This window comes from Dermacentor variabilis, chromosome 6 (assembly GCF_050947875.1).
Source record: "Dermacentor variabilis isolate Ectoservices chromosome 6, ASM5094787v1, whole genome shotgun sequence".
Classification (NCBI taxonomy): Eukaryota; Metazoa; Arthropoda; class Arachnida; order Ixodida; family Ixodidae; genus Dermacentor; species Dermacentor variabilis.
The window spans coordinates 48,482,540-48,504,092 of record NC_134573.1 but is presented as its reverse complement, the minus strand read 5'-3'; the positions used below and the strand labels follow the sequence as shown (position 1 = coordinate 48,504,092).

The 21,553-nt window shown below is 44.9% G+C and overlaps 1 protein-coding gene across 3 annotated transcripts in view; it reads left to right on the top strand.

Moving 5' to 3' along the window:
- The first annotated feature begins 840 nt into the window (after positions 1 to 840).
- The window catches only part of LOC142584155 (venom metalloproteinase BumaMPs1-like), a 176,346-nt gene continuing 155,633 nt past the window's right edge, over positions 841 to 21,553 (top strand). For all 3 annotated transcript variants that reach the window (XM_075694324.1, XM_075694323.1, XM_075694322.1), the window contains exon 1: positions 841 to 999. In XM_075694324.1, the coding sequence (XP_075550439.1) occupies positions 960 to 999 (40 nt within the window). In that variant the 5' untranslated portion in view covers positions 841 to 959. The remainder of the gene's footprint in view (positions 1,000 to 21,553) is intronic.

Genomic DNA, 21,553 nt, shown 5'->3' with positions numbered 1-21,553 from the left:
ATCTTTTTTCTACGATTCATTTCCTACCCCTTCTTAAATTACCATAATCTTCCCTTTTGCAAGCAACTATATTGCAAAATATATTTGTGGTAACACGATCCGAAGTTCCTATGCTAGTCACCCAGTCTGTAAAAAATAAGCATTGAATACATTCGCGGCTCCCCTGCTCAGGAAACTGAAGTGCAGTCAACGAACTTTTTGGACACTGGATTACATCAGACAGAAACAGTACGAAGAATTTGTACCCCACATGTGTACGCATCGTTCTCAGGTGCTCTAATTTGTTATTGTAATATAAGTGATACTGAGGAGCCTATTTGTTTCTGGTCTTATGCAGAATGTTTCTAAGGCTAATCTGGTATCTCATTATTCTAACATCTTTTCCATAGAGCGTGTTTCTGTTTTAAAATGTTCGTTTCATTAAGCTGTTCCTTTCCTATGCCCTAGCACCGGCTGAACGCCAGTTGTACTTCATCGTATCGCGCATTTGTGTTTACCCTTCGTTCCGTTAGATTCTGTGCTGGTAAGAGTTACAACAAATACAGCACGCAGCTTACTTGTCTATAGAGCGTTCATTTCTCAAGACGGGGGTTTTGCTATGAATAAAAAGCCCATCCATCAGTCCTCTGTATACGGCAGCAGACACATTTATTTACTGTGCTGACGATCTAGAAAGGCCGTTGCGAGTTGCGTGAAAACGCGACAAGTGCCCTATCAAAGAAACAGGCTATTGCGGAAGAATAACCTATGAAGTAAGTACAGCTGTTCGTGATCTTTACTCTCTGCGGTAAACTCTACGAACTTTCAAATAAACCTGTGTGCCAACTACGTACCAAGGTTTTGATTACTGCGCAGAAGCAACAAATGTAGTACTGTCACTGTGCTAAAGCAATAAGGGTGCCTGGAACTCAGTCATCTTTTTGAGTATCCATCGGACGGAAGAGCTTCACCACTATAATATGCTTCTGCTGTGCTTCTGCTTTTGTAAAATAGCAGTAGGTAAGCGTACTTTCTTGATTTTCTTTAAGACTTTGTAATCGCATTGAATTGTATGAACCATTATAATACATCCCCAGAATTTTAAAGTTTCAAGTGTAATTGTAACATACTGGCAGCGAGAGATACATGGGAACGCTCTCCAGAATATAATTGTACCAACAAAAGCCATTTACGGTCCATTTAAACACGGCACATAGTGACTAGATTTTGTTTTGACACTTTGCAATCCCATTTATTTGTTCGAACCATTATAAGACATCATCATAATGTATGTTTCGATTGTATTTTAACATACTGGCAACGAGAGCTACATAGGAACGCTTTCTAGAATGTAATTGTACCAACTAGAGCCAGATAAGGTCCATTTAATCATGGCACATAACGACTGATCGGACCATCTTCCCGTCATGTGACCCTATGGAGAGGTTCAAGAATGAAATTAGGCCGAGGACACTATAATATATCAGAAACTGAGATGATGATACAATGCCCAATTATTCACTGAGCTACCTCAAATAAAATATTTCGTGACCAGAATACATGATTATATGACGCGCACACTTCCAACATGTGCCAAGAAGCAATAATATTTAAGCTAGTTGGCCTGCATTGCTGAAGGAGAACTTAGCACAACAAAAGACAACAGACAGAAAAACAACAAAAATACAAGGAAGGAAACAACAAGACAAACGTTTGTCCTAGTCTTCATTTCGTCTGTCTCTTGCCCTTTTGTTGGACTATGTTTCCCATTTACAAAACGCGAAGGTTTTGATAAGGGTACATAAAAGCAAGACAATCAAATACGACGGTCACGCTTTATTTCTGATGGAACGTGCAAGTTTATGTTATGCTTAGGTTCATCTATTGTACATGTCGTAACGTTAACATCATACAACAATATTCATTTGCACTACACTGTTAACAAGCACTACCAACAGGGTCATACCACGCCAAATCAACCAGCATTTTTCGACCATCACAAATATAGCTGCGAAAGTTTCCACATGTTTGTTGAAGTTCAAAACTCATCCTCCACGTTTATTTTTCCGTGCCAAAAATTTTGTAGACAATTTGTTTTTCCTGCCAAGCTGAGCGACGGCATTCATTAATCTTTTTTTCTCAAAGTCACTTTGTATGATCCACTACTTCAAATTGCGTTTATGGCAACCCAAAGATGCGATGTGACAGAAAGAATCGCGAATTTTATAAATATTTGAATACTTCGAATAATTCTGACACTCGCATAAGCGTGTAAAATTGCAAAATTTGGCGTTTTTTCTCGCAACGTAGAAAAACCTGGAAGATATATACTGATAGCCCAGTCAACATAGTACAGCTGAACAATACTTAAAGTATTGAAGGTTTAGGAGTTCGCATGAACAGAAATTGTAAAGTTCCATATTTTTGCAAAAATATTTATATTCAAGGTAAAATAAAGGTGCCTTGGTGGACGGCCTAAAACATATGCATTACATCATTAGATGTCTCTACTTGTCTGCTATGCATGTGGGAAGTTATCAAAAGGTATTTTTTAAATGCAGGAAATGATTTTTTTTTATTTTCAGTACATGGATCGAGTAAACAGCGCGCATATATGAAGCGTAGCCGTCCTGTAAATACATATCGGCCACAAAGTGAGCCCAAGCAACTATTCAGCAAGGAGCTTGTGGCTTTTTTATTGTATGCAAACCAAGAGAAGCGGTGTCCAACGCTGTATCCCTGACTTTTTTTTTCCATGGTTACGAAAACTGAATATCAATCGGGTTTGAATACATGAGCCTGAACATAGCCCGCATCACTTTTATAGCCGAGCAGGTGCCGGCTGTCGAACAGCTTTAACACTTCTTGTCTTCGACGAAGACGTGCATGCGACTTTTAGTTGAAAAAGGGACGTCGGCTAAAAATAATGTAAAGGCCTGGTTCCGTTAATGCGCATAGCATTCGTAAACCTGGACGACAGTTCTACCTCCCGCATAGATATTGCACTCTCCCGCAACCAAATTGGTTTTATATGTAAAAGGCTTTCACGTGCCCAGTCGTACAGCTCAAACGGGTGTCAAAATCTGCCTTCAGAAAGGCCTTTGTAAGCTTGCCTTGGCAGCCAACCGTTCCAGGGTGCCACCCACCCCATCACAGGCACTTTTTCCGTGTGATGTAGCCAAAAAAGTCCCATGTAGCATTCAAAGTAAAAGCTTCCTTGTTGTAGCACACGTTTGCAAAATTCTTTCTGTTCTTAAAATGGGAAGCCGCCCTATCCGAAAAGTAGTGCACATGTTCTGCCTGGGGCATGTTTATTTTAAGTTCATCCATAAGCGCCTGCTGTAATTTTGAAACCGCGGAAGTCGTATGGTCGAGACGGTCGGATATCACTACGTACGACTGCACATGTGGTTGATCAGAAGAGTCCGTCGAGCGAGAGTAGAGCACAATCGGGCGTGCTGTTGCTTGAGAGTTGTCCCAGTACATTGACTGTGGGGCGCTCTGAATGAGAAAGCTGTAGTTTTCAGAGAAATCCATTATAACTATGGGCTTCTGCAGGCGTGAGAGGGGTCTTCAAATTGCGTAAGCGTCGAGATTGGAGCTTACTGACAAAGTGATGCGATTTTAGGTCGCTTATCATCTCAAGGAGACGCTCTACGAAGTCATTATGGGTGAACAAGATTGTTTCCAATCGGCACCGCACTCCACTAGCCCACTTGCGGACAGAAATACTTGCTGCCAAATCCCGGTTCATTGCAGGAGAGCTCAATGTCAGCGATTTGTGTGACGAATCTCCTGGAAAATTGCTGCATATACCGGTCATACAGCTCTTATTTGTTATCTGACACATGGAGCGAATCAATTGTTCGTAAAATGCCCAAGGAGTGTAACATCAATTTTACATTTTGGTGTTAAATGCAAGCGCAAACGGAGTGCGTTCCCGGAGCACCAGCAAGTAAACAGCGGCGTGGCCACAGGTAGACGAACTTATACAAGCCGCACTTCAGCTCTATGTTACTTTTCTTCGATTCCTCGTGCGCTTCCTTAAAGGGACACTAAAGCGAAACAATAAATCAGTTTAGACTAATGAAGCATTGTGTGAGAACGCTGCAGGCAGTCATTTCAAGAAATAGTTTGATTATTAGATGAGAAAATGAAGGTACAAGTATCAGTATTCGCGCCGAAACCCCAGCGCCGGTACGTCAGCGTGACGTCAGGGATTCCAAAGTAAGTTTTCGCATTTGGGCCGCGTTGACTGAATAGTTTCCCGAAACTTGCCATGTTTAATGTTTCGTTCCTTTAGAACACATTGCAGTCAATTTGAACCGCTATATATAATTAGTAGGCTCTAGAAGATGCCATCAAAATCCAAGACGTCACAGCCCCCAGGTGCGGGAACTTGAGTAGGCGTCGCCATCCGTATTTCATTCTTGCGCTTTTTCTGGCTTACCAAACGTCTTATCGCTGTAAGAGTGGTGTTTTTGGTGTTGTAGAACGCTAATTTAAAGATGCAGAAGAAATCATTTTTCACTTTAGTGGCCCTTTAAGATTTATTAGCAGCAATATTTTTTGCTTGCCTCGGACAGCTTCTTTCTTGCCTGGAAGACAGACGGTTGTATGTTCCTCCTCATAGAACTTTAGTATGCTTCTTATTGTTCTATCGTCCAGTGGTCAACTTTGATGTAGGAGAGCCCGAAATTCCTCCCTGTTGCCTAATTTTCATAGCAATGCGAGCTTGACTTTCCGATGCACCCACTTATTTTCGGAAACATGAACTTTTTTTCGGGAACATGAACCAGAAGATACATTTTTTCGACCGTTTTCTTTCTCGTACGAATCGATCTCACGTTTTCAAGAAGCTTCGCGTGCCTCGCGTGCACCCGCCTCGCGTGCAAGAGGTCCGTGGTTCGAATCCCGGTGCCGCGCAATTTTCCACCGGATTAAAAAAAAGAAATCCGCGTGTTGATAAAATTGCATAAACAGGTCTGGAGTGTGTCCTAATCCCGGTGACCAGAACCGGTAACGCACTCCCTCACCAGAGCAGGATTGGCCACCCTGGTGCAGTACTTGGCCACAACCTCCTATATGAACACAACAATCAAACTCCGGCCTTCAGTCCCCAGCAGCTGCGAAGCAACTGACCATGGCGGCGGTCAGACCTGCGACGTAGCAGAGGGTGCTAAAAATTCCTGGCTCCGGACAGGCCGCCATTGGAACATGAACCTGGGAACGTTTCACGCTAGAACGTTATCTAGTGAGGCGAGTCTAGCACTGCTATTGGAGGAATTAGAGGGCAGTAAGTGGAATATAATAGGGCACAGTGAAGTTAGGAGGTCAAAAGAAGCATACACAGTGCTAAAAAGCGGGCACATCCTGTGCTACCGGGGTTTAGCGGTGAGGCGAGAACTAGGAGTCGGATTCCTGATTAATAAGAATATAGCTGGTAACATACAGGAACTGTATAGCATTAACGAGAGGGTGGCAGATGTTGTTCTAAAACTTAATAAGAGATACAAAATGAAGGTTGTACAGGTCTACGCCCCTACATCCAGTCATGATGACCAGGAAGTCGAAAGCTTCTATGAAGACCTGGAATCGGCGATGGGTAAAGTCAAAATACACTATACTGATGGGCGACTACAATGCCACGGTAGGCCAGAAGCAGACTGGGGACAAGGCAGTGGGGGAATATGGCATAGGCACTAGGAATGGCATGGGAGAGTTATTAGTAGAGTTTGCGGAATAGAATAATATGCGGATAATGAATACCTTCTTCCGCAAGCGGGATAGCCGAAAGTGGACGTGGAGGAGCCCGAACGACGAGACTAGAAATGAAATAGACTTCATACTCTGCGCTAACCCTGGCATCATACAGGATGTGGACGTGCTCAGCAAGGTGCGCTGCAGTGACCATAGGATGGTAAGAACTCGAATTAGCCTAGACCTGAAGAGGGAATGGGAGAAACTGGTACATAAGAAGCCAATCAATGAGTTAGCGTTAAGAGGGAAAATAGAGGAATTCCAGATCAAGCTACAGAACAGGTATTCGGCTTTAACTCAGGAAGAGGACCTTAGTGTTGAAGCAATGAACGACAATCTTGTGGGCATCATTAAGGAGTGTGCAATAAAAGTCGGTGGTAACTCCGTTAGACAGGATACCAGTAAACTATCGCAGGAGACGAAAGATCTGATCAAGAAACGCCTATGTGTGAAAGCCTCTAACCCTACAGTTAGAATAGAACTGGCAGAGCTTTCGAAGTTAACAAGCGTAAGACAGCTGACATAAGGAAGTATAATATGGATAGTATTGGACATGCTATCAGGAACGGAGGAAGCCTAAAAGCAGTGAAAAAAAAACTAGGAATTGGCAAGAATCAGATGTATGCGTTAAGAGACACAGCCGGCAATATCATTACTAATGTGGATGAGATAGTTCAAGTGGCTGAGGAGTTCTATAGAGATTTATACAGTACCAGTGGCACCCACGACGATAGTGGAAGAGAAAATAGTCTCGAGGAATTCGAAATCCCACAGGTAACGCCGGACGAAGTAAAGAAAGCCTTGGGAGCTATGCGAAGGGGGGAGGCAGCTGGGGAGGATCAGGTAACCGCAGATTTGTTGAAGAATGGTGGGCAGATTGTTCTAGAGAAACTGGCCACCCTGTATACGCAATGCCTCGTGACTTCGAGCGTACTGGAATCTTGGAAAAACGCTAACATATTCCTAATCCATAAGAAAGGGGACGCCAAAGACTTGAAAAATTATAGACCGATCAGCTTACTGTCCGTTGCCTACAAAGTATTTACTAAGGTAATTTCAAATAGAATCAAGAACACCTTAGACTTCCGTCAACCAAAGGACCATGCAGGATTCTGTAAAGGCTACTCAACAATTGACCATATTCACACTATCAATCATGTGATCGAGAAATGTGTGGAATATAACCAACCCTTACATAGCTTTCATTGATTACGAGAAAGCGTTTGATTCAGTCGAAACCTCAGCAGTCATGAAGGCATTGCGGAATAAGGGTGTAGACGAGCCGTATGTAAAAATGCTGAAAGGTATATATAGCGGTTCCACAGCCACTGTAGTCCTCCATAAAGAAAGCAACAAAATCCCAATAAAGAAAGCGTCAGGCAGGGAGATACGATCTCTCCAATGGTATTCACAGCGTGCTTACAGGAGGTATTCAGAGACCTGGATTGGGAAGAATTGGGGATAAGAGTTAATGGAGAATACCTTAGTAACTTGCGATTCGCTGATGATATTGGCTTGCTTAGTAACTCAGGGTGCAAGCTTCAATGCATGCTCACTGACCTGGAGCGGCAAAGCCGAAGGGTGGGTTTAAAAATAATTTGCAGAAAACTACAGTAACGTTTAACAGTCTCGGAAGAGAACAGCACTTTACGATAGGTAGTGAGGCACTAGAAGTGGTAAGGGAATACATCTACTTAGGACAGGTAGTGACTGCGGATCCGGATCATAAGACTGAAATCATCAGAAGAATTAGAACGGGCTGGGGCGCGTTTGGCAGGCATTCTCAGATCATGAACAGCAGGTTGCCATTATCCCTTAAGAGAAAAGTTTATAACAGCTGTGTCTTACCAGTACTCACGTACGGTGCAGAAACCTGGAGCCTTACGAAAAGGGTTCTACCTAAATTGAGGATGACGCAACGAGCTATGGAAAGAAGAATGATAGGTGTAACGTTAAGGGATAACGAAAGAGCTGATTGGGTGAGGGAACAAACGCCAGTTAATAATATCTTAGTCGAAATCAAGAAAAAGAAATGGGCATGGGCAGGACACGCAATGAGGAGGGAAGATAACCGATGGTCATTAAGAGTTACGGAATGGATTCCAAGGGAAGGGAAACGTAGCAGAGGGCGGCAGGAAGTTAGGTGGGTGGATGAGATTAAGAAGTTTGCAGTGACAACATGGCCACAATTAGTACATGACCGGGGTGGTTGAAGTATGGGAGAGGCCTTTGCCCTACAGTGGGCGTAACCAGGCTGATGATGATGATGATGACGGCGATGATGATGATTATTTTACATGGTGGACAGAATTTCACCAGGAACCAGCCACAAGAGAGGCCCTGCTGTAGCGAAGCCCAGAGATATGACACAAGTTCGCCGACGTTTGACCCATGGTCGGAAAAAGGGTCTGAACATATCTTTAACGCGCATAGTGTCGTGAACTTCTCAATATTGTCAAGCGCTAAGGCAAGAGCAAATAACAGTACGAGCAGCCAGACACGAAAAATGTTAGACCCTAAGCGACAGTTCTCCAGCTGGCGCGGGATCTTCCACTTCGTCGTCTTCTTCGCCGTTTTGCTGGGCATGCAATGCTGACTGTTCGCTGGCTCCAACCACCAGGTGGAATTATTCCCCCCTCCCCCAATGAAGCATCGACTCGATGCTCAAACACAAGACGTACACGGAAAATACGCAAATTAGGTAAGACAAAAAAAGGGGGGAAACGCGCTAGCACACATACGGGCATGCACACGAGGCAAAAAGATGGGTTCTGTCGTCGGGAACAAAAAAGAAAGAAACGCTTCGCAGTACTTTGCAGGACGACGCGACGACAACAAAAAAAAAGTTTGTTTCACTAGCACACTTAACATCACAGTGTAAAATACGGCTTGAGGCGAATGACATGTACAGTCTCTGTGCGCGGTAAACGGCGCTTGGCCGATGGTAGGTCTCCGTCTGGAATCACTTCATAGTTCACGTCGCTTACGCGCCTTAGTACTGTGTATGGTCCGAAGTACTTGCTCAGGAGTTTCTCGCTGATGCCTCGCCGTCTAATAGGGGTCCAAACCCATACTTGGTCACCAGGCTCATAGGTAACTTGTCGATGGTGAAGATTGTACCTTATTGCATCTGTACACTGCTGCAGTCTTATGTGGACACGGGCCAGTTGACGCGCTTCCTCGGCACGCTGAATGTACTCTTCGACGTCATGAGCTAACTTGTCGAGCTGATCGATGTCTTCATACGGAATCATGGCGTCTAGCATTGTTTGAACATCTCGACCATACACGAAGAGAAACGGCGTGAATCGTGCAGTTTCCTGCGTGGCAGTGTTGAACGCAAACGTTACGTAGGGCAGGATTTCATTCCACGTTTCGCTCTGCACATCCACGTACATAGAGATCATGTCTGCCAGTGTTTTGTTTAGTCTTTCTGTCAAGCCATTAGTCTGAGGGTGGTATGCAGTGGCCTTTCGATGACTCGTGCGACTCAACTTGAAGATGTGGTCCAGAAGCTTCGCCGTAAATGCCGTCCCTCGGTCAGTGATGATGAATGACGGTGTGCCATGCAGAAGCACAATGTGACGCATAAAAAACTGGGAAACTTCAGATGCTGTCCCACGTGGTAGTGCCTTCGGCTCAGCGTAACGCGTCAAGTAATAAGTTGCGACAATGATCCACTTATTGCTGGAGGAATACAAGAAAATAGTCCAAGCAGGTCGATTCTAATTTGATCAAACGGCGTACGCGGAGGGTCACCACCGTTCAAGCCTGCAGGCTTGAACGGTGGTCACTTGCGGCACTGGAATTCACGGCATCCTTTTGCGTAGCGTTTGACGCAAGCAGTCAGTCTAGGCCAGCAGTACAGTTGCCGTACCCTGTCCAGAGTCCTTGAGTAGCCCAAGTGACCAGATGTAGGCTCGTCGTGGCAGGCTAATAGGATGTCGTCGCGAAGGGCTTGATGCACTACTAGGAGATGTGGTTTGTCGCCGGCACCTGTGTTTTTTTGTATAATATGCCCTCTCTTAGGCAAAATGACGACAACCGTCGCGAAAGTGGGCGAGGAATGGATGCGATGCCGCCTTCTAAGGGATCGATGATTGGCCTTAACTCAGGGTCCGATCGTTGTTAAGCGAGCAGGTCCGGTCTTCTGAGGGCTCCCAGGAAGGCGCTGACATCTTCCTCGTCAGGATTATGAGATTCAACAGGTGCTCTTGATAGCGTGCCACCCGTCGTGGTTGCTCAGTGGCTATGGCGTTTGGCTGCTGAGCACGAGGTCGCGGGATCGAATCCCGGCCACTGCGGCCGCATTTCGATGGGGGCGAAATGCGAAAACACCCGTGTGCTTAGATTTAGGTGCACGTTAAAGAACACCAGGTGGTCAAAATTTCCGGAGTCCTCCACTACGGCGTGCCTCATTATCAGAAAGTGGTTTTGGCACGTAAAACCCCAAATATTATTATTATTATTATTGATAGCGTGTCAGCATCTTCATGTTTCCTACCTTAATTGTATACGATGGTGATGTTAAATTCCTGGAGTCGTAGACTCCAACGTGCCACTCGTCCAGAAGGGCCTCGGAGGTTGGTCAACCAGCACAAAGCGTGATGATCGGTCACTACTTTAAATGGCGGCCCGTAGAGATACGGCCTAAACTTTGTAGTAGCCCGAATAACCGCGAGGCACTCCTTCTCTGTGGTGGAATAATTGGACTCTGCGCGTGACAGAGTGCGGGTCGTGCTGGCGATAACTCGTTCACTCCCGTCTTGGCGTTGCACCAGGATAGCTCCGAGACCGACATTATTGGCGTCAGTGCGTACTTCTGTGTCAGCATACTCATCAAAATGACCGAGCACGAGAGGAGAAGACAATCGACGTTGTAGCTCCGCAAAGGCAGTCTGTTATTCATCAGTCCAGCGGAATGGCACGTCGTCACGTGTAAGGCGAAATAGCGGCTCTGCAATCTTCGAAAGATTTTCAATGAAGCGTCGATAATCGGCACACAACCCCAAAAACCGTCGGACACTTTTCGTGTCGGTTGGAGCGGGAAAAGCAGCTATGGCAGCAGTCTTCTCGGCATCGGGCCGAACACCTGCCGCGCTCACGACGTGACCGAGGAAATTCAGTTCCTCGTAACCAAAATGGCATTTCTCTGGCTTGAGTGTAAGGTCAGCCGATCGAATGGCTTCGAGTACATTGCAAAGGCGTCGAAGGTGCTCGTCAAAAGTTTCCGAAAAGATAACGACAACATCTAGATAGACGAGGCAGCTTTTCCATTTGAGGTCAGCGAGAACTGTATCCATCATTCGCTGGAATGTGGCTGGAGCGGAACAGAGTCCGAAAGGGAGTACTCTAAATTCGGAAAGGCCGTCCGGAGTCACAAACGCAGTTTTATCGCGGTCCCGCTCATCTACTTCAATTTGCTAGTAGTCACTTTTAAGATCGTTAGAGGAGAAATACTTCGCACGCCTCAGCCTATCCAGAGAATTGTCGACACGAGGCAACGGGTACACGTCTTTCTTTCTGACGTTGTTTAGCTTCCAGTAGTCAACACAACACTGAAGCGTGCCATCTTTCTTTTTAACAAGAACCACTGGCGATGACCACGGACTGCATGAAGGCTGTATCACGCCATCTTGAAGCATTTCCTTCACCTGCGCTTGAATCGCGCGTCGTTCGGTCGGAGAAACACGATAAGGCTGTTGCCGTATGGGGGGCACGTCGTCATAGGTGATGGTACGGTGTTTCGTAATCAACGTTTGACGTATCTTCGACGATCGTGCAAAGCAAGAGTGGAACTCCAGCAACAGCACGCGTAGGGGTTGTTTGTTCTCTTCAGGAAGCGTTGAACTAATGTCGACGTTGCGTATAGGTGCTTCAACAGTGTCGGTTGCCTCGGAAACAAAACACTTAGTAACATCGGCGATCGGGTCGGCGTAGGCGATGACAGTACCAGGGAAAAGGTGCCGGTGTTCGTAGCTGAAGTTCGTGACGAGAACCTCACAGTGGCCATCATGGATTTCGATAAGGCTTCGTGCTACGCAAACACCTTGAGAAAGCAGGAGAAAGCGATTGCGTTCTGCGACCGCTTCACAATGTAAGACTCTGTCACATGCCACCTGAACCACGACACTTGCACGTGGTGGTAACGTGACAGTGTCGTCGATGACACGAAGAGATGCTCGAGGGTGGATGGTATTCATCGTCGCTGCGGCGCTCTTTGTCGAGAAAGTGACGAGGCGTTGGCGAATGTCAATGATAGCTCCGTGCTCCCTGAGAAAGTCCACGCCGATGATTAGGTCTCGAGAACACTGATGGAGAATGCTCAAGCTGGCAAGGATCGACATTTGGGCGAGTTGGTACTGGTTGAACATCTTGAAGGGGCAGCGCAAAAAAACGACGACAGAAGGCAGGAACACACAGGACAGCGCTGAACTCACAACTAACTTTATTCGAAGGCATACATACACTTAAGTACACAACCCATAGCCACGTGCTCTCCCACATGGCGTCATTATCAGAGCGCAGGCAAAAAAAAACGCAAAACCATTTAATCTAATACTACGTTATGAAGCTGCTTAAAAATTCAAATTCACTATCATGCAAATTTATCGATGGCATGCTTACACAGCGCGACCCTATTTTTCTGATATAGAAGGCCTCAATAATCTCCCTCGTAGTCTGATTTTTGTGCGTGGAAAGTATTGTGGTGTCTTTATATATTGGAGTGCACCCATGCTCAGAGCAATGCCTCGCGACATGTGAGTAGGCATTACCCGTTAGTGAGCGCCTATGTTCAGACAATCTAATATTGAGGCAACGACCTGTTTGACCGATATATACGTGACCGCAGGAAAATGGAAGTTCGTACACCACTCCCATTCTACAGCGCACAAACGGGGACGTATGCTTAACAGTACAGCCTTTCCCAGCATGAGTGGAGGCAGCCTGGGCCAATTTCCTATCGATCTTACCACAAATTTCGATCAACTTGTTAGGGGCAGAAAAAACAACCTTTATATCAAATCTGCCTGCTACATTCCTGAGATTATGGGATAGTTTATGCACATATGGAATTACAACCAGTTTTTTCTTCTTGTCAGCAGGCTCTGGATTATTCATTCTTGAGGGTGCTCCTAATTTCACACGTTTAACCAGCTTCTGTACTGTCATGCGGATAGCATCCTCTCGAAAACCTGCCGCTCTCAAACGCTCCAGTTGTGTTAAGAAACACTTAGACGTCTTGTGAAAACACGATTTCGAAAGTGCGGAAAATAAAACCGAAAACGCAATGCCGTTTTTTACAACCTTGGAATGTGCGGAGTGAAAATTTAAAATTGGTTTTTCTGACCTTGGGCAATACATCCAGCACACATGCGTGTCAGTTGAGCCTCGTATCTAAAAATTGTAATTCGTTCTTATCCGGCACTTCATGTGTGAAAACTAGTCCTGAGCCACATTTGTGGAATACTTGAATTACATTATGAATCATTTGTTGAAGATTAGTACTCTTCACAAAGATGAGAAAATCATCAACGTATCTTAACACTTTCAATGTTCGGTTATCTAGGTTACTTTCTATATTTCTGTCTACGCTACCTAGGAAAACGTTAGTTAGTACCGGTGCAACCTTGGAGCCAATGCAAATGTCAATGCAAATGTAAAAAACGGCATTGCGTTTTCGGTTTTATTTTCCGCACTTTCGAAATCGTGTTTTCACAAGACGTCTAAGTGTTTCTTAACACAACTGGAGCGTTTGAGAGTGGCAGGTTTTCGAGAGGATGCTATCCGCATGACAGTGCAGAAGCTGGTTAAACGTGTGAAATTAGGAGCACCCTCAAGAATGAATAATCCAGAGCCTGCTGACAAGAAGAAAAAACTGGTTGTAATTCCATATGTGCATAAACTATCCCATAATCTCAGGAATGTAGCAGGCAGATTTGATATAAAGGTTGTTTTTTCTGCCCCTAACAAGTTGATCAAAATTTGGTAAGATCGATAAGAAATTGGCCCAGGCTGCCTCCACTCGTGCTGGGAAAGGCTGTACTGTTAAGCATACGTCCCCGTTTGTGCGCTGTAGAATGGGAGTGGTGTACGAACTTCCATTTTCCTGCGGTCACGTATATATCGGTCAAACAGGTCGTTGCTTCAATATTAGATTGTCTGAACATAGGCGCTCACTAACGGGTAATGCCTACTCGCATGTCGCGAGGCATTGCTCTGAGCATGGGTGCACTCCAATATATAAAGACACCACAATACTTTCCACGCACAAAAATCAGACTACGAGGGAGATTATTGAGGCCTTCTATATCAGAAAAAAAGGGTCGCGCTGTGTAAGCATGCCATCGATAAATTTGCATGATAGTGAATTTGAATTTTTAAGCAGCTTCATAACGTAGTATTAGATTAAATGGTTTTGCGTTTTTTTTGCCTGCGCACTGATAATGACGCCACGGATGGGAGAGCACGTGGCTATGGGTTGTGTACTTAAGTGTATGTATGCCTTCGAATAAAGTTAGTTGTGAGTTCAGCGCTCTCCTGTGTGTTTCTGCCTTCTGTCGTCGTTTTTTTGCGCTGCCCCTTCAAGATGTTCAAGCTGGCAACAAACGTAGCGCCGCGAATCTGTATTCTTCCCGTGCACATGCCCAGTGGTATGACGATGTGCCCGCCAGCTGCACGAACTGGCGTTTGATTCGAAGGCGTCGTTACTTTCTGCAGAAGGATGGCCAATTTTTCGCTGATTATAGGATAATCCGCTCCAGCGTCCACTAAAGCAGTCTATTCACGACCGTCGAGCAGTACAGGAATGTCCAAGAAAATCCTTCTTCTGTAATCAACAGGTACTGTCGTCGTCGATGTATCGTCGGTCGGCGTACGCGTCAGTAGGGGTCCTTGAGCACGTCAACACTGAGCGGCCTCACCCCCGAAGGCCGCTGGGGTTAGTTTTCCCGGCGCGGACTGGGCGACCGACACCGCACCACGCTCGAATACGTACGGCGAGTCGGAGAAAATCGCCGCGGCGAAGGGGAGCGTGACTGGTGTTGAGTTGATGGGGATCCGCACTACTGAGCAACGTATTTCTCAATTACTGGAGGACGCTGGGCGAACATAGGTCGCGGCGAGTTTGCTGAAAAGCCGCCTAGTCCGAGCAATCGATAGGAGCATCGTCGGTAGATGTGCCCAGCTTCGCCACAGTGAACGCAAAGGGGACGGCGATCAGGTACCCGCCACAAGTCTCATTTCCTTGGGGACTGTCGGGGGTCCTGATAATACGAGGTCGCTTGGACGGGCTGTAGGATGGCCAGGCACGCGGTGCGAAGCGGGGAGGGAGGTGGTGCAGGTTGCCTCAAAGCTTTCGAATATGACATATGGGAGCTGTCAGTTCTTAGTGGCCGAGCTTCTGTGTTGAAGGGTGGTTCTCTTGGCGCTTGCTGGACTTCGTCACGGAGAATGGTGGACAAGGAGTTGAGCGTCGGCTGTGTGGGTACCGACAGTTTCTGCAGTTCTTCGCGGATTACCGAACGAATAAGCTCTCGAAAAAATCGATGTGGCCCCCGCGAGCTCCGAAGACGTCCGTAGGTGAGGCAGCGTTCACTTGGCGTTCATGTGATGGTGCCCAATGCCGAAGCTTCTTTTCCATGGTGACGGCCTCGGAAGGAAATTTTGATACAGTCTTGGGAGGACTGCGCACGAGACCGCCGAACAGTGGCTCTTTCACTCCGCGCATCAGGTAACGCGCCTTCTTTTTTATCCGACATGCTGGGGTCGGCTCGTCGAAAGAGACGCGTCATGTCGTCGACATACATTGCGACACCTTCGTTGGGCATTTGTATACGGGACTAGAGATCCCACACAGCTCGCTCTCGGCGATCAGGGCTTGCATACGTCTCAAGAATCCGGCGTTTGAATTCTGACCATGAATTTAGCGCATCTGCACGGTTCTCATACCAAACACGTGCACCATCGTTAAGACTGAAATATGCGTTTTTCAGTTTCTTAGCGTCATCCCACTTATTGAACGCGGCAACACGTTCATAGTGCACCAGCCAATCTTCAACAACCTCATGTATGGCGCCATGGTCGGGATTCGGCCTTCGCGGATTGACTAGCGTACAATGAATCGGCGTTGTGCTTCCTATACCAGTTGGGGTGGTCGGAGCTGCCATTTTCTCTGGGAGGAGTTCGAGCTCAGGGGCTTGTCCACAGATCCTTCAGCTGGCGCGGTGTACAGGCGTAACCACCGGTACGGGGCTGGAGTTCCTGCTGCTCGGAGGGGTTTGGTGCATAGATTAGATTACCCCGCAACTCCACCAGTTTGTCATGCGCTAAGGGAAGAGTAATTGCCAGTACGAGCAGCCAGACACGAAAAACGCCAGACCCTAAGCGACGGTTCTCCAGCTGGCACGGGATCTTCGACTTCGTCGTCTTGTTTGCCGTTTTGCTGGGCACGCAATGCTGACTGTTCGCTGGCTCCAAACACCAGGTGGCAATATAGATTTAACAGTGGTGTGCGCATACAGTTTCTAAACTGTCCTTGTTGCTTTTCACGTTCCTCTAGGCTTTCAGTTCTAATCAAGAAGGTCTTTTTTCTCTTGTGTCGTCTTATGACAGTATTTGGGTCCCAGTCAGCAGGGCAAAAGGTGTTCATCTGAAAACAGGAAAGGAATTCGCCGAATTCAGGGCGAGATATTATTTATAATGCTTTGCGTGAAAGATGCCATCGCTCTTTCTGCGTTTCATTTATACTTATGTGTAAATATTTCAATTTATGAATGTATGAACCATATCTTTAAAATGTGCAGAACCCTCTGGGGAAATTTAGCGGTCGTGAAGTGCCATGTGTAATTGGAGGATGGTTTGCCTGGTACACACCAAGCACAAGCCGTATTGCACTGAAGCGTGCGTCTGTTCGCAATGAAATGCAGATGATCACAGCGTTTGCCTTTCGTCTGCATCGCAGACGATGTTAGCTTTGTCGTCTGGATCCCACGCCAGCAAGCCTGGGCTGTGGAGCACCGGAATCAGTGATCTACGTAGCTTGACTCGCATCGGAAAATGGCCGGTGCTGACACAAAAATTGAAAAAAAAATTCTTGCGTTTAAACTACAATTCCTTTTTATAACTTCCCACCTGCATCGTAGACGCGTAAGGCTATCTTATGATGTAATGCATATATTTTAGGTCTAAAACCAAGGCACTTCTTTTTTACTTGGAATATGAAACTTTTTGCTAAAAAAAGGTAACTTTACATTTTTTTCCATGCGAACTGCTAAACCTCCGATACTTTAAATATTTTTCGACTGTACTATGCTTCTGGACTACCAGCATATATTTTATATGTGACTTCCAAGTTTTTCTACGTTCCGGAAAAAAAACTCAAACTTTCAAATATTTATTAGTATTCAAATATTTATAAAATTGGCAATTTTTGCATTCACATCCCATCGCTGGATAGGCCATAAACGCAATTTGAAGGAGTGGATCATACAATGTGTCTTTGAGAAAAAATGTTGATTGATGCCGTCTAGCTCAGGTTCGCAGGAAAAACCACAAAATTTCATAAAATTCCACAAAATTTTTGGCAAGAAAGAATAAACGTGGAGGATGAGTTTTGAACTCCAACAAACATATGGAAATTTTTGCAGCTATATCTGTGATTGTCGAAAGAACGCTGGTTGACTTGGCCTGGAATGACCCAACAGACTAACGTCAAATCAGGAAGGTGCACAGAGTGAGGCATCGCAACAGCGACGCAACGAGGATGGAGGCCGTGAATGATGCTTCTAAATATAGTTTGCGATGAGAGCTTTATTTAAAAGGAGATGCGGCTAAATATATCTAGGCACATTTATAGATCATGTGCCGTTCGCGTAACAGCGCCACGTATCTATTTGGGTGGATTTTCCAGTAATGTGCACATACACAGTGGCACATGTGAATATCCTAGTAGTGGGGTGGACTAAGTAAAGAATTCTAGGAAAATGAAGAAAGTCATTCAATATCGCGTTCGTTCAGAATAAGGTCTTTTTGCTCTAGAGGTGCATGTCAGCCGACATAGTCTACATATCAGCCATTACATGAACTAGCCTATGAGCCGACGTCCACATCCTACCCTATACATCTTATGCACTCCGTTCTCGCAGGCTAGCGCGGAAGCATTGCTTGAGGTGCCTGACTCAAAGAAAATGTTCACATGTTGATCGTGCTGACAGCCATGTTATTGAGGCTTAAAATTCAAAACCCCCGATACCTCCAAATAGCAAGGATTTTATGAAGCATTAAATTAATCGCACCTTAATAAAGCATAAAATTTCGAAAATGGCTACTTCTTGTGCTTCGCAGAAAAGTGGTACATTGCTACCTCTACTTCTGCATATAGTGGTGCGCTTGAAAAAAAAAGCGTGTACATTAGCATAAGTAGAACGCCAAAATATTGTCCCATTTTATAGGGATTCAAGGCAGCAAAACATAGGCACAGAAAACAGGAACCCAGAAGGGAAGGGAAAAAAGGGTGGCTACCAACTGGAATTGGGCTCTGGTGAAATAGATAAAACGTGAAACAATTTGCCGATCCAAAGCACATGAATCTTTTGAAGCAAAACTTTCCAGAGAAGTTGAATAAATGCTGTACTGCTAAGGAAGTTACGTACAATGGTGTTTCTTCCTATACAACGTTTATCTCTTTGGCACGGCTGAATGTGCAGTCATCACCAAGTGCCCGTAACCACGGGATCGCCTACGTCACGTTGCTTGTCTTTATGTGTAACTTGTTCAACCGCAATAAACTTGTTCGCCCTGCTGGCCTGGCTACATGGTGGCTAGGAAACCCAGACGACATGTAGATGGCGTCCGCGCTACTGCCGCCCCCGAAGCCAATGGATGCATCGCAGGATCCTTAATAATATTTGGGGTTTTACGTGCCAAAACCACTTTCTGATTATGAGGCACGCCGTAGTGGAGGACTCCGGAAATTTTGACCACCTGGGGTTCTTTAACGTGCACCTAAATCTAAGTACACGGGTGTTTTCGCATTTCGCCCCCATCGAAATGCGGCCGCCGTGGCCCGCAGGATCCTTGGACTGCGTGGAAACCTGTTTTCCACTGCTACAGAATTCAACAAGCAGCGAAAAGAAGTTGAAGCAGCCACGTTTCTAGATACGTTAGGGGAAAACGCTCGGAAGTCGTACAGTACCTCCAAGTTTCAGGAAAGCGGGCGACATAGATGATGTTGAAGTTTTGATGAAAAAATTTGAGGAACGTTGCAAGCCCACAACGAACTTAGTATTTCAAGAATTTCGCAACCATTCAAGGAACCAAAAGGAACGAGTGGTTGACAAAAATGCGCGTGTTAGCGAAGAACTGTGAATTTGGGAACCTTGCAGACCGCATGTTGCGCAGGTGAATCAATTTGGCTGCTCAGAACAAGGGCCTACAGCTAAGACTGGTTGCGTAATATCTGACGTGCCAAAAAGCCATCGGCATTTTCCACGCGCATGATAAGGCGAATATCACTTCAGTAAGATAGGTGACACTACAGGTGTCAGTCACGACATCATAGTAAACGCGGTAGCACAAGAAAAAAATGTTTGCTAGAAATGCAGGGGTCATATCGACCACATTGATACGTGCCCATCAAAAGAAAACAACATGCCGGAATTGTACAAGGCTGAATTATTTCGCTGGAGCGCAAAAGTCGTCCAAGTTTCCGTGCAGCCTCAACTAACAAATGCGGGAATTACGAGCCGAAGACGGTGATTTTCTTTTTGTTTTTGCAAACGGTGACTGGAGCACGACTGGTCTACATCACTGGAGCATGACGGTCTACGTTGCGGGCCATCTCATCACGTGCAAGCCAGATATTGGCGGCGACTGTTATGTCATTTCAAGAAGCGACGTTGCAATGCTGCCAGAAAGTTCAAGTTCCGTTTATCTGCATCATTACAATCCGGAGAGACGCAAAAAGTCAAAATCAGTTCACTTGAGAGCGCCTTTTCTCCCCATACACAAGGCTTACAACTAGTATTATATCAAGATAACAGTAGACAATAACAGTTCAATACTACTGATAAAAATTCCAAACATCTTTACGTGTTAAAAAACGTAACACGAAAACAACTTCACAGTAGACTACAATATATTTGGAAGTACAATTAGAGTGAAAAATAAAAATAAACACATCAAGAAATATTCTTGCATGTTACGTACGCTGCATTTTTCGACACAAATATTTTGGGAGACCAATCTGTTCAATAAAAGCGCAAGTGCATACCGTAACATTTGTCGTACATGTTCGGTGCGACAAAACAGATCCCACCTACATTTCCTGTTGCGAAATGTATATGCAACGGTATGAGTTCTCAAAGATGGTAAACGCTAAAAAGCTTTCTCAGCGTTATATACAGATTTCCTTTTGTCTAGTACATAAGGAATATTCGTAAAATGTAAGTAATAATAATAATAATAAAATAATAATAATAATAATAATAATAATAATAATAATAATAATAATAATAATAATAATATTTGGGGTTTTACGTGCCGAAACCACTTTCTGATTATGAGGCACGCCGTAGTGGAGGACTCCGGAAATTTTGACCACCTGGGGTTCTTTAACGTGCACCGAAATCTAAGCACACTGGTGTTTTCGCATTTCGCCCCCATCGAAATGCGGCCGCCGTGGCCGGGATACGATCCCGCGACCTCGTGCTCAGCAGCCCAACACCATAGCCACTGAGAAATGTAAGTACTGGAATAACCATAAACTGTCGGGAAAATTTATCATTATGTGCATTATAATCTACATTGACGATATGATGTAACGCTTTCTTTTGTAATATGTGATATAATATAATATAATAATATTTGGGGTTTTACGTGCCAAAACCACTTTCTGATTATGAGGCACGCCGTAGTGGAGGACTCCGGAAATTTTGACCACCTGGGGTTCTTTAACGTGCACCTAAATCTAAGCACACGGGTGTTTAATTTTTTTTTTTGTAATATGTGAAGTTAATATTACATAATATGGTATTTCCCCATACGAAGGAACAATATTAAATATGTGATAGGAACAGCGTGTTGTAGATCAGTAATTTCATTTGATACGGCAAGTTACGAGTGAAACTTCGCTAGCAAGCCGACTCATTTATCTGAATAACATATAACCGAACTGACGGGAGGATCCCAGCTCACGTTCGTGTTAAAAAGTATCTGCCGTATCTGCCGTTCCTCTATAGGAGTTTTCAAACTTAATCACTGGTTCCAATGAGAAAGAGTTCGGACGTACATGAAACAACACGGATTTTCCCTTTTTTTGGAATTCACTAACAAGCAGTTTGCAATAGTTCAGGAACTGAGTCTTTCCAGTGTTTTGCAGGTAACTAAAATGAAGGACTGTATGTTTCTACCTTTAGATATGAGGCTTGTGTCATTTGTCTACAATATATAGCTCGGTCGGTCGTTGATAATTGTTATATTATTATTATACAAAATAAGCAGGAATGGACCGAGAATGGTTCGTTGGGGAACTCTTGCAGTCATATACTGACAAGTAGAAACCTGTTTTCCTATTGCCACACACAGGCAGCGATATGGCTGAAAATTTTTAGAACAGCTGCGATTCCGCGAATGTCGTTTAATTTCAGTATTTCCAAAAGTATTCAAATATCCATGCAATCAAATGCATTCGAGTAATCAATAAAGACAACAATACACTCTTCTTTATTTTTGAATGATTCTAGAATTATTTCTAGATAAAAGCCTCAACAACTCTGCAATGTCACACTCAAAGTAGTTTTTGGGGACATACCTG